The sequence below is a fragment of the Amphiura filiformis genome, chromosome 4, assembly GCF_039555335.1.
Source record: "Amphiura filiformis chromosome 4, Afil_fr2py, whole genome shotgun sequence".
In the NCBI taxonomy this organism is placed as follows: Eukaryota; Metazoa; Echinodermata; class Ophiuroidea; order Amphilepidida; family Amphiuridae; genus Amphiura; species Amphiura filiformis.
Window position 1 is genome coordinate 13,742,602 of NC_092631.1, and position 17,356 is coordinate 13,759,957.

General features: G+C 38.9%; 1 protein-coding gene across 1 annotated transcript; it reads right to left on the reverse strand.

The window, feature by feature from the left end:
• Nucleotides 1-633: 633 nt before the first annotated feature.
• Nucleotides 634-12,326, reverse strand: LOC140150567 (uncharacterized). The gene is made up of 7 exons (XM_072172600.1): nt 12,055-12,326; nt 11,067-11,357; nt 9,910-10,107; nt 9,122-9,297; nt 5,674-5,862; nt 3,119-3,257; nt 634-2,888 (listed from the first exon to the last, which is right to left on the reverse strand). The coding sequence occupies exons 1-7, from the start codon at nt 12,167-12,169 to the stop codon at nt 2,884-2,886; spliced, it is 1,113 nt and encodes a 370-aa protein (XP_072028701.1). The 5' UTR covers nt 12,170-12,326; the 3' UTR covers nt 634-2,883.
• Nucleotides 12,327-17,356: the final 5,030 nt, after the last annotated feature.

Here is a 17,356-nt window from a genome sequence, read left to right on the forward strand (position 1 = left end):
TAACCAGCTGTCTTCTTTTTGGTGATCCTAGAGTTCTTGCAATGTTCTGGACGACTGATGTAATAATATCCTTATTCACTTGTCCTGCGAAAATCAGCGAAACCAGTGTACACTGGTGTAACTTATAAATATCATTGCATGAAATCCTCACACAAAAATGGCGTTGCTTTCTCCAAACCGTTATCTCCTCGCGCTGCTTTCTCCAAACTGAACTCCTTGCGCTGCTTTCTCCAAAAATGGTGCTATTTCCACCTTTCACACAATATCTTCAGGAAGCAGGACTGCGATGCAGTTGTCCCCACTTATATTGACAGTTGCGTTGAATCAAAACACCAGACTTCAGCAAGTCGACAGAAGAATATATATTCCTTTCTGGGAAGAAGTACGTTCTTTGACGTATTCTAGATCTTCTCCGACAACACTGGCAAATAGTAGTACTTTGACTACATAAAATATTTCTGGTTTGCAATTTCCTTTCTTTGAATGAATTGGACTGTAAGCATATTAGCTAGCTAGCCCAGATCAACACTATAAACTGTGAATAATTGTGATTCCATTTTCTTATATACCAAGCAGGGGGAAATCCCAAATATTAATAGCCAAATGTCATCTCGGAAATTCCCAAGCCTTAATTATAACATCAACCTTTCTCATTACATCACTTCCTTAGGGGAATTCCATTACATCATTTTCCTTTTACAATCTCAGGGGACTTTCCAATTGTGCAACACACTGAAAAGGGGAAGTCCCAGCTATCCATTTAATTTGCTGAGAGGGGAATCCCTCAAATGTCTCATGACATAGATTTTAATTGTAAACAAAGATAAATCATCAAATCAAATTACTCAGGGCACATCACAATGATTACCCTGTGTTCACTTCTGGTACATATAGTACCTGTAAATTCATGATGGAGGTAGGCTTCCTCTGAAGAGTGTCCTGCTCCTGCCCATATACAGTGATGCAAAAATCCAATATCTTTGCAGTAATGTTTTGAAGGAACAAGCTTTCAAATGAGACCAAACTCAATACGGGGGATACCATGCGACAAAGTAGCATACCGAGTTCTACGAACTTTTTGACCGCCCCTCGTATCTACTGAAGACAGCACATGATGCTATGTGAGATATGGTAATGCTATCTACTGAAGACAGCACATTATACTATGTGAGATATGGTAATGCTATATATACTGAAGACAATACACGATGATAATGTGTGATAGGATATAATGCTACATGTATCTACTGAAGACAGCACATTAGACTATGTGAGATATGGTAATGCTATCTACTGAAGACAGCACATTATACTATGTGAGATATGGTAATGCTATATCTACTGAAGACAATACACGATGATATGCGTGACATGGTAATGTTATCTACTGTTTTTGATTATAAATAGATACTTTCACATAATATGATCTCTTAAAGATTGAATAATATATTAACTTAGAATTAGTACTCATATACTCCGTAAAACGTTGTAGTTCTATGTCTGTACAACGTTGCTTAAAACATTTTTATTGGTAACACCTTGTGCAATCCAAACGTGACCAAATCCTCCAGAAAACGAAATATTTTTGACTGCCAGTGCCCAACACTCCTGGCCACGTGACGTTCGGCTTTGTTGTTATGTACAACACTGAAATAATGTTCTAAATTTATTATGACTTTATTCTAGAATATATAACCAATACTTGATAACTCTCATCAGGGTTTGAATAAACAAAGGATTTCTGACCAATTCACTTCGCACACCATCACTAGAAGTTATTTTTGGCACGTTGAGAAGGTATACCTGCAGAAACTTAAATGAACATTGATCCATTTGTTCCCCATAATTCGCAGCCATATAAAACATAATCTAGGGGCAATTTTAGTATCAAACATTAGATCAGGAGGGAGACGACCAAATTTACTGGCAATGCTTTTAACATTAATAAAAAGGGCTTTCTTATCCTGTATACTTAAATACTCTTGTGTACTCTCCATGAGCCAGACGAACTGAATGTGACTCCTAAGTACTTTTAAGTACTAAAAAATAAATTAAAAAATAAATTAACAGTGTCTATTTGGTCGTCTAAATAATACCATTTTTCATATCTCATTAATACACCACCACGACGAAAAACAATGATTTTTGTTTTCTCAGTATTGAATGTAGACCCCATACTTTACAGTAGTTAGCAAGAATATTTATTTGTCGTTGCAGTCCAAATACTGTATCACTGATCAATGCTTTATCAGTTCGGGGGCACTCGTAATTCATGGACGTCTCTGATTTCAAAGACGGGTCAGTGATTTCACATACGGGGGTCTCTGTGATATCACATACGTCGAGCTTCGTTGACAGCTGGGCACTCGATGCAGCACATCGAAACGAAGCTGAGTGTATTAGAATAAGCTAGTATGTTTAGCCAACATCTACCTGTGCAAAAATTATATCTATCTGTGCAAATTCTGGTCCCAGAACACACTTAGATTGCAATGGCCAATATCAAAATGTTTTGAAGTAAAAAATCCCAAGAGAACCCGAGCCTGCGCTCTAATTCATGAATTGGATAGTAAAATTAGCAGACACTCAACTTGGGCTAGCTACAACCCTGCTAAAGGTCTACTCACAAAATTATTCCCACTGCGCTGGCACGTTCACTAATATCGTTTGCGACTGGGTTTTGAAGCTAGGGAGTATGTGATTTATGAGACGTCTCTGAAATATGATACTGTTATGTGACATAACGCTTCAAGAGTATTTGATATCAGAGACGTCTGTGAATTATGAGTGCCCCCGAACTGATATCATCAGCATAGAGTAAGTGGTTTATATAGGCATTGCCAACTTGGATTTCCTGGATGTCAGAAGAATTCAGCTGCTGATTCAAACTGTTGAGGAACAAATTAAAAAGAAATGGTGATAATACAGAATCTTGCTGAACACCTAAACATAAACATGGAAAGGAATTTGTACTCCATTAGGAGTTTTAACATGTGCATTTAACTGCATATACATGGAACGCAACACTTCAATTATATAGTCTCGTGGACTCTTTGGCCTCAAAACACATTTACTGCTTTTGTTATGGGCCAGCACTTTTAAAACCTATATTTCATACCTTCGCAACCCAGAAGTTCAAATCTCAGGCTGATATGCCGATTGTATTGCAGGGGAACGATGCGTACATATCGTGCTGTATATTTTCGAGGAAACCATGCCTCCACTGGGGTACGGCTATCTGTATTGCCATCAAAAGTCTTGGCACGGGTAACATTGTAAATAAAACAAAAAGCAGTTTATTTGTAAACTAATCAATCATATCATTAAGGCTTCATTATGAGTTTGCCATAATGCCGAATAGCGATTCCTATATCTTTGTTAAATTCATATTATGTTATGAGGGTGAGCTGCATGAGTGTATGAGATTTTGCCCAGCAAGTGCAATTAATTTCTTTGAGCAATTTTAATTTTATGTAGCCTATACTTTATATGGGTTTTTTTTATGTCTTTTAATGTAAACAATGCAAATGTAATATTTCATGTAATTTGGCCTACCACTAGTGGAAGTTTTGGATGAGAAAACGGACATTTTGATGAGAAACGGCCAAAATGGTGAGAATTTAATTTTCTCATTCTTTTGGATGAGAAAATAATAATCGGAGATTAGCAATTGTCACCAGTTTTAATATGACAATAATGATTGACACACACACCAGGAAGTTTCTCATCCAAGAGAATGAGAAAATTAAATTCTCACCATTTTGGCCGATTCTCATCAAAATGTCCGTTTTCTCATCCAAAACTTCCACTAGTGTACGGGCCACGAATTTGAAATAAATGTAATCTAAATCTGAAGGGGGGGCGGGGGGGTTCGGGGAAAGACGAAAAAAAAATTACCCGTTGCTCATTTTGTCTGGTATTATCTTTTGGATATACGAGCGTTATTATAGCGGTTTTTTAGAGAGAATGTACATAATTTTAACATTCTTTGAGCTTCCAAAAAGGACTTTATTGGAACACATGGTACTTTACACTAATTTGGCCCATCATTGGGACGAACTGTGGTGGGAAACAGGCTCCTTGACCTTTTTTCCGTTGCCTACTGGATTTTCTCTTTCATTTTTGGTGAGAGGGGCACTTTTCTCTTCCATATTTTGTCAGGGGTGTTTAGCCCCACCTGCCCCGCTGCGCGCTGGCAACGTACTGCGAACACAGTGCTTTTATTTTTTATTTATTTTTTATGTGGAAAGCCTCCCCAGGGGTGGGGGAAGGAACGTGTCATCTGGCTCCACTCTTGAAATCATTCGCGCGCCACTGGTCCTTAGAACCCGCAAAGTCTTCCGGTCCCGGGGAAGAGTTCTGAGATTTTGGGACCACGGGTAGCGTGCATAATTCTCGCTATTCACAATAAGGGCGCCGCCAGGGTTTGCGATGTAATCGTGATGTATCATGGGAAAAGGTCGACATCCAAGTCCGCGCAATACGAATATTACCATGCTATTACATAGGAACACGTGACAATATTTTTTAGTTTGTCAAAATAAAGGTGTTACACGCGAATCGATACTCAATAATACTTAATAATGTGATTTGAAATGTGCACAATTAATTTTTGCGTGTAATACCGTTATATTGACAAACTAAAAAAATATTGTCACGTGTTTCTATGTAATAGCTAGACCCTCCTCGGGTCCATGGAGAACGACTGGTAATGTAGATTACATAGCATTAAAAATCAACCCAATACATGGACCCTCCCAGTCTGTAAGCAATTTGACTTCCAGTTCCCACAAAATGCTGGGAGTTCACTTTTACGGTTTTTACGCAATCTTTCTATATACCACGTCCATGTTTTCACTACATTAACGTTTGTGTAAGCGACTAAACAACGATATTGTATCCGACCAATCAACGCAGCTTGGCAGCGCGGGGATATTTGAAAAGGCTTCCCTAGCTAAATAATGTGCAAACATTTGCAAACCGCACGCGATAATATACGCAATATGGACAATAGGCCTAAGTCCGAGTCGAGTGGTTGCCTTTTATTATTGCGCGTACCATGGGTCTATCAGACGCGTGCCACTTGAGCTCAATACCTCTCAGTTGTTGACAAGTGTCCCATCCGATCTTGCGTCACATCCCGCGGCATAGCTTTGTGCTACCATATTTGAATTGAAACTGGGGCGGGGCTTTCGTAATTGACATCGGAATCACCGTGCTTCGTTGAACGAATATTTGGAAGTGAGATCTCTAACAGATTGGTCCAGTCTCGGAATCAGCGCTCAATGGACTTTCGCGTTCACTTATAATACGAGTATATTTCTATATTGCTGCATGGTTGACTGTGGTGGGTGTAATTAGTGGCGTCGATTTGTGGATGAAGAGGAATGGGCTTTTGGCATTGAACAAAATAAGGGGGGGGGGTAGAGGACTTTGGCATTTTTTATTTCATAGGGCATTATGTAATTATTTATTGTTACATTATCCAGAGATAGAACCGAACCGAGACTGGGGGCCAGTCTATGTAATAGCATGGTAATATTCGTATTGCGCGGACTTGGGTGTCGACCTTTTCCCATGATACATCACGATTACATCGCAAACCGCTGGCGGCGCCCTTATTGTGAATAGCGAGAATTAAAACTTAATAAAGATAGGCCTATGTATGCTCACCACTTCATCCTTATTGTAATCAGTAGCAACCTTCCACGGAAAGTTAGTTGGTTTATACTCGATTTTAAACCTCGTAACCCATTGATGACATGAGTCTCCTGGTCCTTGGCATTCTGCCAGAATCTCATTAGTCTTATCGCGTCCCTGTATTATAACTCCTGTTATAATGGTATCGTTCATCAAATCAACCTGAAATAATAATAGTTCACTTTTATTTTCAGGCAACGTGATGGAAAGTGTGTTAGAAAAGATCAAATTTACGTGATTTTCATCTTATTCCTGATCTATAGGTGTGTTTGTCCACCTGTCTGTATGCCATGCCCCCCTCCACCCCTCCCCCCCCCATCGAAATTGGCACGCATGACTTACACAAATAAAACATCAACAACAAGATAGACTTTCCTGACTTTGGCTGTTCTCTAAAAATAGATCAAATTAAACACACTCCACATCACACGCACCCACCACATCACATACACCACCTACAACCAACAAAACAATTAAGGGATCCCACACAGCGACATCGTCTGGGAAATAAATATATTGTACGGCAGGGAAACTATATATTAATCAATACCCGGGCTCAATACACGTGTGTATGCTATGCACGATTTGATATTCAGACGATAAATCTTTGGATACCGGGGTAGAAAATAATGAATATCTCCCGTAATTTTTGCTTTATAAAGAAGCCAATTGTAAGGCTTGCACTTGAATATATGTGTTGAAAGAACATGATAGTCGTTAGCCAGCGTATTGACAAACAACCGTGCGTTTTTCATTCGAAAATTACTCGGGTCACGGTACATAACACGGTACTATAAGTGCAGTATATACCACTGGTGGAGGCAGTCTAAATGAGATGACGTACCAGGCCCCGACATCTACAGAGATCAGTCACCAGGCTATTGTCAATAGCCTTAGTCGGATGTCCCTCGGCCCATTATGCGTCTCGAAACTATTTTAGTAGTTTAAAAACAGGTCGGAACAAAATGGCCATGCGTGGCTGTTGAAGAACAAATGGATTCGGCCTACCATCATGGCGATTTCTGCCATGAATATGAGGCCTGTCGAGTGCAGATCCGTCGGAGCAGGCTTTTCAATACGGAATAAATGCTAACCTGATCGTGACATCATCCAAGCAGCAAAGTTCATTTCCCATTGAAAAAGCGTTATCCGACGGATCTGCAGTCGACCATTCTGATATATCGGGGCGATGACACACAGCCACGCATGGCCATTGTGTTCCCACCTGTTTAATAGTTTTTAAACGCATAATAGGCTGAAGGACATCCGACTAAATCTAATGACATTAGCCTGTGACTGACCTCTGTACGGTCAGCGAGCATACATACGCCATTGTTATCTGCTTTAGAGGGCGCAACACTAAATCACTCCGCATTTTATGTAACAACGAAATTCGGCTAATATAGTCCATAGTGAATATGAGATTGTAGCGACCATATCTACCGACATGTTCACTTTAAATCACTCAATATTGGCTCATATGAATTCGACAAGTGTCTTTAATAATAACAACATGCAGAAAAAAACTGGACAATTGATCTCAAAAGCAATTCTCTGTGGCGGATTAAGAAAACCCGATTTTGAAATGTGAGTGGTGAGTTTAGTATATTTTTAGCTATTTTTTTTGCACCGCAAAATAGCGAAAAAAGTCAATGGTCATCGATATATGCCGACAAAAGTTTTGGAGTCTAGAGAAACAGAGCTTTAATTTGATACCAAATTTATTTTGCCAAGTATTGCAGGGACGCCAGAAATGGCGCTTGAAGTAGGCCGAATTCACACGTTATCCTATGGGACGCTGAATTAGTGCTGCGCCCCCTTGTAACGGCCGTCGTTATGAACGCGTTCCTTTTACATTCTTCGCGCAAAATAAGAGATTCGCTTCACAAAATGTGTTCTATTTCAATCATGATGATAAACAAAGATTACAAAAAGTCATCCCCATGAAAAAATTATTGGAAAAAACACTTTATTGGCCGAGTAGGCGCCTGCAAAGTCTAGATATGCGTCCAAAAAATACTCAAAAAGGCTCAAAAATGGATTTTAAGGTTAATAGACATTGTTAATCTGCATGAAGCCGTTTTGCTGAATATTCAGTAGGCCTACGCAAAAAGATCGTAATTGTTACCACTGGAACGGGGGGGTATTTATACTTCAGACTTAGTAATAAATGATTTCCAAAACAAAATGGGAACATTGATAATCTAGAAAAGAAATTCAACTTGGTTCAAAGACGTGCTCAAATTGTCGTCTGTCACTAAGTTTGTGAGTTTTGTATAAACTTTCGCATATTGGAGGAAAAGTCGAAATATTCGATTTTCGGCATTTCGGCACTGATCTTTAAAACATCATTTCTCTTGAACGGAATGTCGCAGAGACATGAAATCTTCGGTGTTGAGCTTCAAATTTTCTCTAGTTTACTTAATGAGTAATAAATGTGGATTTTGAAAACTTTTAACACCTTATAAGAGGGCGCAACACTAAATCACTCCGCATTTTATGTAACAACGAAATTCGGCTAATATAGTCCATAGTGAATATGAGATTGTAGCGACCATATCTACCGACATGTTCACTTTAAATCACTCAATATTGGCTCATATGAATTCGACAAGTGTCTTTAATAATAACATGCAGAAAAAAACTGGACAATTGATCTCAAAAGCAATTCTCTGTGGCGGATTAAGAGAAAACCCGATTTTGAAATGTGAGTGGTGAGTTTAGTATATTTTTAGCTATTTTTTTTGCACCGCAAAATAGCGAAAAAAGTCAATGGTCATCGATATATGCCGACAAAAGTTTTGGAGTCTAGAGAAACAGAGCTTTAATTTGATACCAAATTTATTTTGCCAAGTATTGCAGGGACGCCAGAAATGGCGCTTGAAGTAGGCCGAATTCACACGTTATCCTATGGGACGCTGAATTAGTGCTGCGCCCCCTTTAGACCGCCTCTACGATAGTCTCCTACACAGCCAGTTTGTGTTAGTCGGTACACTCGTCGATCCTGTATGTTCGTGATAACCACATACAGTCTGGCCCGAGACTACCTCCACGAGGGTCTACGCTGCGCTATTTAAAATCTGTATTTCAAGTGGTCACTTTTTCAGCTCAAGACGCACGCTAGTTTCTCAAGACGCTAGCTATCAACGATAATATCTGTTGAACATATATGTTCAAGTGCAAGGAACCAGGTCTGGTTTCTTTATACAAAATCATTTACGGGAGATATTCATCATTTTCTACACCGGTGCCCAAAGATTTATCGTCTGAATATCAATCGTGCATAGCACATTTACGTGTATCGATCCCGTGTATTCATTTCAGTGTCTCTGGTGGTATAATGTAATTATTAACCGGGCGATGTCGGTGTGTGACACTGTGTCCCATCCACGTACCCTACACACAAACACAGCACACAAACCTGAATCCACTGTTGTGTATTAAGATGCAAAGCCACCCAAGCACCTGGTTCGTCATTAACTGGCACAGCATTGAGACGTGCGTTTGATGGCGAAAATTGATCATACAGCTGAGATGAAGTTGTTATCTGATTGTCTAGAATTGTGCCGCTTTCCATTCCAAGTTTGTCCCTACACACTACGCGAAAGTACGAGAATGGTCACATGCAATAGGGCAATTGATTATTATGTAAAAGAAAGAACGAATCAGAACTTGAGACACGTGCATGATGGATGATGATGATGGTGAATCGTGATGATGATTAAATGATGAAGATGATGATAATGATGATATGAAGACGACGAGGATGTCGATTATGACGGTGATGATGATGATGATGAGAAGGTGGAGGATGAATTACGAACATTGCCAAGATCGCGATAGACGAATCCAATTTCACGCATTCCTACACCTCAATGGCAGCCATAGCTGGGTCCCCGTCGGCTCCATCTCACCTAAAATGTGAAATGATGCGGCCTTGGAGGGTATTTTAACTGATGATTCTATCACCCGTGTTAGACAAAAGAATGATGACAGTTTACATGGTTTACAACACAAAATAATCTAACATCGAATTTTAAGCAGCTTTAATCCACCCAATTGGGCAGTCACAACAACCAGTTTGGTACTGCGAGAACCCAGTAATGACTTGGCTCGTTGGATTCGTCTATAGGCCTACAATAACTTGAATGAAAGTTTATGATGTAACTTGCCGCGAGGCTGAGCTTTTCAACATTGAAATAAACTCACCTCTGCCACAAAGTTTTCCCGACCAGCCTTCATATAGCACACAATGACATGTATACCCCACGTTAGTGTCGTCCAAAACACACGTCGCATTGTTTTGACACGGGTTATTGCAACATGGGTTTGTATCGCAACCAGGAGTTGTAGCGGTTGAAGTAGATATGGGAGTCGTAATAGGCACAATGGTAGTTGGAGCGGTAACTACAAAAACAAAGAAGTAGTAATATGGACTTTATAGACATTTATGAATATTCATGACCTCGTTCATGAATATTAATGAGATGAGCATCACTTATTAACATATCTGGATAGTCATAAAGTGGGCATGATTTCAAGACACAATTGACGCATTTCGCTACGCATTTTGTTATGCAACTGACGCATTTCACGGCGCAATTGACGCATTTCGTTGTGCAATCGACGCATTGCACGACACAATTGATGCATTTGGACACATTTCGTTACACAACTCATTTTGATGCATTTCATTGTGCAATCAACGCATTTTGCCGCATTGCGTGACGCAATTGACACGTTTTTTGTGTTTTGTTGTTGTTTGTTTTGTTTTTTATATCGGGTGGGGTGATTTGGTGTTGTATAATAGCTACAGAATTAAGGAGTCCAAACAAAATAAAAACAATTCTTAAAAACAAAACGCTTTAAGACTAACTTTTTTTACATGATTAAAGATATCACGAAAAATTATTTCGAAATTATTTCGAATATGCAGATATGATAATCAACCACGACTCCTCATTAATATGCAGTTATGTTTGTTGGCTACGCCCCCTCATTAATATTCATAAATGTCTCTAGAGTCCTTATTACTACTCAAGGACGATAAAAGTAAAGGTTTGGCTACAAAACGATTCTCTTATAAACGCATCTATGCACAGTTTCCACCTCGATACACCTGAGCACACAATTTCGTCCAAGCAAGCAGTGCCTTGTCTCTACACAGTCTGTATTTACATTACACGGCCACGGTTGAGTGCATAGCAAGAGCTCTTCATTCAATCAAAAAAATTTTTATATCGAACGAATGTAGCCTACAACATTTTTCCCGATATCCATAAAAAAAATCCAAGTTTCAAACCTGATTTGTCAAACATTTACGATACGAATTCTGAAATATAAACAAAGGCTTTTACAAACTTTACTTTCACATGGGCATCCCAGGAGACACTTGAAAGAGTCATTCCTCCAAGAATTCCTTGATGTTAACATCCCAGGGTTATCTGCAAACCAGTGGCCATCAGATGCAGAATACGGCTTACAGGGTAACGGTGAGCCGATGCCACCGTTTACATTATGAGCGGCTAGAACTCGGGTACAGTTGCAACGGATTTCGTCGTTTGATGATAACGCCCATCTGAGTTGGTGGCCATGGGTGGGATCACTGCGTAGCCTCAGCAAGCCAGTATTCCCGCTGGTATAATAAAGGTTAAGACCTGTGGGGTACAAATGTATCATATTCCTCGTTAATATCGCAAAACATTAATTTCTATGTTAACGTACCTTCGATGCCTTTTTAAAGTCAGTTCTTGTTTTGTCTTTACATCACCCGATACCATGTTCGCAATCAACATGTCTTCATCAGATTACATGTAGGAGGAATCTTCGAGAAAATACTTATCGTTTTCATGAGCTTTGGCTCTCTATGATATTTTTACGCAAAGCAAGCTAAATTCTGTAACACTTTTTAAACACTGCAAGGTGTTTAATTTTTCATATACACAGTAAAGGTATAGGACACCTAAACACCAGAGTAAACACAAAGTAAACACATAAACACAAAGAGTAAACACATGATGAGAGTATTTAGATTCTAAACATTCAACATGTTTACTTTCATATTGATCGGAAAGTAAATGCACATGTGTTTACTTTGTAAACATTTGGTGTGTTTACTTTCTAAACAATTTTGAAAGTAAACATGTTGAATGTTTAGAATCTAAATACTCTCATATGTTTACTCTTTGTGTTTATGTGTTTACTTTGTGTTCACTTTGGTGTTTAGGTGTCCTATACCTTTACTGTGTAAATGAAAAATTAAACAGCTTGCAGTGTTTAAAAATTGTTACAGAAACCCTAAACACTTGGATTTACAGTGTATAGACCGAACATTTTAAGTTGTTTAATACTTACCATACACCCACATGAACATCTGAACCGATGTACTTATCCAAGACAACAATTTGCCATTCAAATCCATGTTGTTCATAAATAGCAAAGTTAAATAAAATGGTATTTTTCTTAACATACATAAATTTGGATTAAAAACTGTCAAATTTGCATAGTCCAAATGTGCGTCAGAGTTGTTGATGAAAGATAGGCCTAGGCCTATAATATGCTATCCATGACCTAACCAGCGTCTTGATTCAAGACAAGACTCAAAATAATACTTTCAATACCATGCAATGAGAGTTTGAGGCTTATTATTACAGAAAAGGCGAACTTCTAATTACTTGAGTACACCATTATACATGCCATACTGCACGGATTCACTTCAGTAATTTCCATTAAAAAGATTGAATTTGTGTATTACTATAATTAATATTCTAATAAAAGGTGGTCGCGCGGTGTGTTATTAATTATAGCTATATATTATTGGGTGTATCCTACGTGTAAAAAAATACCAATCAAACACTAATTCTAACCCTAACCCCAACCTTTATCCTAACCCTTAACCTAACCCTTACCCTAACCTTAACCCTAAATCTTAACCCTAATCCTGACCCTAACCCTAATCGAATTAGTATTTCGTGCTCTCCTAGCCTAAACCTATTATTGTCTGTGGCTCACGAATCATGAAGACAACATTAATCATTTACTCATGTGTACAGGGTGTCCATGAAAGAGGCAAGAGCTATATCGTCATTTACTCATGTGTACAGGGTGTCCATGAAAGAGACAAGAGCTATATCGTCATTTACTCATGTGCATCGGGTGTCCATGAAAGAGACAAGAGCTCATCGTCATCTACTCATGTGTACAGGGTGTCCATGAAAGAGGCAAGAGCTATATCGTCATTTACTCATGTGTACAGGGTGTCCATGAAAGAGGCAAGAGCTATATCGTCATTTACTCATGTGTACAGGGTGTCAATGAAAGAGGCAAGAGCTATATCGTCATTTACTCATGTGTACAGGGTGTCCATGAAAGAGGCAAGAGCTATATCGTCATTTACTCATGTGTACAGGGTGTCAATGAAAGAGACAAGAGATATATCGTCATTTACTCATGTGTACAGGGTGTCCATGAAAAAGGCACGAGCTAAAATTGTCGGAAACTTGAATATGTGGGTATATTAGTTGATGAGGTTAAGGAATAAAATAGCTATCACATGAATTTTGACATTAAATGGTCAATTTTACTAGGAAATTTGCCAAATTTTACTCTAATAATGCTCATAAAAGTTGTACACAATATAGTCGTGTACATTTATTATAGCTATATTATTATTGTCCATGGTTCATGCATACATTCGATCATGGCAGTAAACAGCATGAATCATTAATCACATTTATAAATTAATCACATTAATCAAGGTGTCCATCACAAAAGAGATGTAGCATATGAACCTTTAATTTGTGGAGATATAAATAGTCAATGATGTTAAGGAATAAACAGCTATCAAATACTTTTTATTTTGACCATTGACAAGTTGTCAATTATTCTACGAAAATATCTCATTTTTTCAATCCGTGGAATCATGATGCAGTCATGTCTACAGTAGAATTCATCTCGACCTTTGCAGGACTTAACCCCATTAAAAGCTATTAAACCAAGATAACACTCATTGAAACAGCTCAACTGATTAAATCGGATCTTCTCTGGTTGTGCACAAGTGACTGTTTTCATGTGCGATATCGCAATAAATCTGGTATTCATAGCTTCAGTTGGGTAACCGATTACAAAGGAAACGAAAGGAAACAATGTTATGTGTGGCTTTGTTCACGAAATCAGACAATGTCGTGCTTTTTGTAAACCAGCATTCTTGAAAATGAGCAACATAATGATTTTTGACTTAACACGGTTTAGAAATAATTTCTTCATATTTTTGGTGTTATCTGTCGTTTACATGTCCTTCCTAAAACACAAAAGTACGACCCTCTCCAAACACCTAAATTAGCTAAAAATTTAGGACATGTTACAAAACTTTATTTTCTAGAACCTATTTAGAATAATTTAAATGTAGCTTTTACCGGTTTTTTTGTGGCATCCTTCAGAAGTGAGCGGTCCGATACCAATATTTTCGGTCAAATCTCCATTCAAATAACACGGGGAGTTGGCTAGCTATGCCTTGCCCTCACTCATATTTTTACAAAAGTACGACCATTTCTGAACATCTAACCTAGCTGTAATTTTAGGTCATGTTAGAGAAATATATTTGCTAGAAGTTTTGGAGAATAAATAAAATATTGGCTGGTTATTTTTCACACAGTGATGTTAACTAGGCAAGTGTCCAATCTCCCAACATACATCATTTGTAGGGGTCACGCGTCAATGGTGAGAGCACTGTGTATTGTGTATAGGAAAACGGACAGTAACTGCAGTATGTGCCAATCAATATGCAAATCAATGCTCACGATGCGTCTCTGCTGTAGTATGCCAGCAAAGAAAACAGCACATGAAGACTTTCCTGACTTTGGACCACCACCACCACCATCGCCATTTTGTTTGAGCCTGGTCCCATCAGGACCCAAGCGTGTCTCCACACGGAGCGACCGTTGAAACAAACAAACAAACAAACAAACCACCACACACGCAACGCACATTTACTGGAGCAATCACAGCACATGTGGCTTATGTTTGTAATATTGTACGTTGCTACCAGCCAGCAAAGTAAACATCAATGTAGACTTTCCTGACTATGGATGCTCCGCGCATAGTAACACGCCTGCTTAATTTGCACATGTGCGGCGGAATCAATATCATTTTATGACCTTGATGGGTTTGGATGATTTTTTTACAAAAATTGTATTAACAAATTCTGCAGACCCTCTTTCTGGAAAATACCAGCCTTTCTAACAAAATTAGCCCTTAATCGGGTTTACACCAAAGTCTTGGAATTTCGTTTTTTCCATGGTGGCTTCCAACTTGGAAATGGGGTTGGGGAAAATTTCTTGAAGTATAGTGAATGCAGCACCTTATGGCGACAGAATAAGTTTATGGTACAAATGCGCGCGAAGTATGTGAAAACGTTTGGCATTTGAAGTTAAACTGGTGAAATGTGATGCAAAAGTGGAATAAATTCTCGTGAAGTGCGCAAAAATTAGCATTTTAGGCTAAAATGGCCAAATATGAGATTAATTTGGTCAGAAACCAACATACAGGCGTCAAACTTTCGGACCATTCAGGGGCGTAGCCAGCTTTCTTGGTCAGGGGGGCAATATAAAATTTCGGGGAATAGACGAAAAAAAGCGTACATACATAATTATACCGGTTTTGTTTTTAGAGAGACTGTTCATGTCTTCGAGCCTCAAAAGGCTTTACTTGGACGATATACGCGCGTAGCGCGCAAAAATTGTATTTTACATTATTTTCGCCCATGATTTGGATGAAAAGGGCTTTATTGTGACAATATACGTACGTAGCGCGCAAAAATTATGTATTTCGCAATATTTTGGCCTATGACTGGGGTGAATTTTGGTGGAAAAGTCGGCTGAAATCATAACACTATTGTGCTGGGAGGACACAGTAGGGTATATAACCATAAGTAAATAATGGCCTATTGTGATTATAATTATTATCGGATATCTGTCACCGATGGCGGTAGTTGATGCTCTCTATCGTAGGTGGCATACTTTCATGTCACCGTATAATTACACCCGAGTTCTACGACCCGAGGCCTAGAAATCATGCGTGTATATTGAGGGGGGTTGTTTGTTTGTATGAAACATAATCGATGCATGATGATGGAGATGATTTGATTATGAATTAGTTTATTGTCGGTAAGCACATGGCTCCCTTCTCCCCCACCTATATACATTCATACATACAATTTATACCGCGCAATAATCTAATGAAAGGTCTTAGCGCCTTTACAAACTACAGCCAATGCTGGAATAGAAACAAACAAAAATAGATAATGAATGATAATTAAAATTACAATTACATATAAAAAGGTGTGTTTTAACAGTTTTTTGAAAACAATAAGAGAAACAGCTTCTCTGATGGAGACAGGGAGCATGTTCCACAGCCGAGGTCCAAAAACGGAAAAGGCCCTGTCACCTGTTGAACGATGAGTTTTGGGAATATAGAGCCTAGTATGATCAACCGAAGAACGAAGGTAATGATGAGAAATGCTTTGACTGTTGTATAAAGTAATATCAGAGGAGAGGTATGTTGGAAGAGAGCCATTCAAATATTGGTACATATAAACAAGCAACTTAAACTTAACACGTTGGCGGACAGGTAGCCAATGAAGCCTCGCCAGGTAAGGAGATATGTGCTCACGTCTCTTAACTCCGCAAATCAGGCGCACAGCTTTATTATGAATACGGTGAAGATTGTCAAATTGCGCCTTGGTGATGCCTGCAAGCAATTAATATAACAAGATTATGGATGTTTTGAGTCATCCAGTAGTATAAATAGACAAAAATATGCAATGCCCCTCAACAGTGTGGCTACCCAGCCACAACCAGAGACACCCCACAACAAAATAACACGGGAGATGTCACAGTTAGCAAAGCCAGACAGTGGCGTAGCTGCCGGGGGGGGCAGAGAAAATAGAGATAGAGAAGCGACACTCTGTACAAACTGCCTATACTATGCTATACAGCAGTTGAAGACATGCAATTCGCAAGCGTCGTCGCCGGCCAAGTCTTACTACGAACGTGTAATGAGAAGATACCATAGAGTCCTACATAGAGATCTGAGGAAGAGACGGTCCGAATTGACCTAGTGACCTATAATTTATTAGAGAATCACATTTTTTAGAGTATAAGTCCGCCCACCGCTGTCAATCATTCTAATGAACAAATGAAACAAGCTCTGGCATTCTGGCAATGACGTAATCCTAATTATAAATGAGAAAATCACATTGTACATGTAACTGTCTGCTGTACTTCATGTCTTCCAACAAGTGCCGGAGTGTCGCGGCCCCAATTGCAATGCCTATTTGGGCCCCCGCCCCATTTGGGCCTCCGCCCCCCCTAGCGCAGGGCAAAATTATAAAGGAGTGAGAGAGATTGAAAAAAGGGGGAAAGAAAGAGAAAGAGAAAAAGAGAATCCATAGGTCATAGGCCAACGATTTAAGGTGCGGATAGAAAATTTTGTTAATAAATGGAACTATAATATCAAAATGAGATGCTTTAGGCGCTAGCCCTTGTATTCCTTTTTTTTTTTTTTTCTTTTTTTTTTTTTGCTCTTCACTTTTCAAACCACCGGAAAAAAAAAAAATTGGGTCAACCTTTTTTAGGGCTGTTGAGGAAGGGCGGCAACA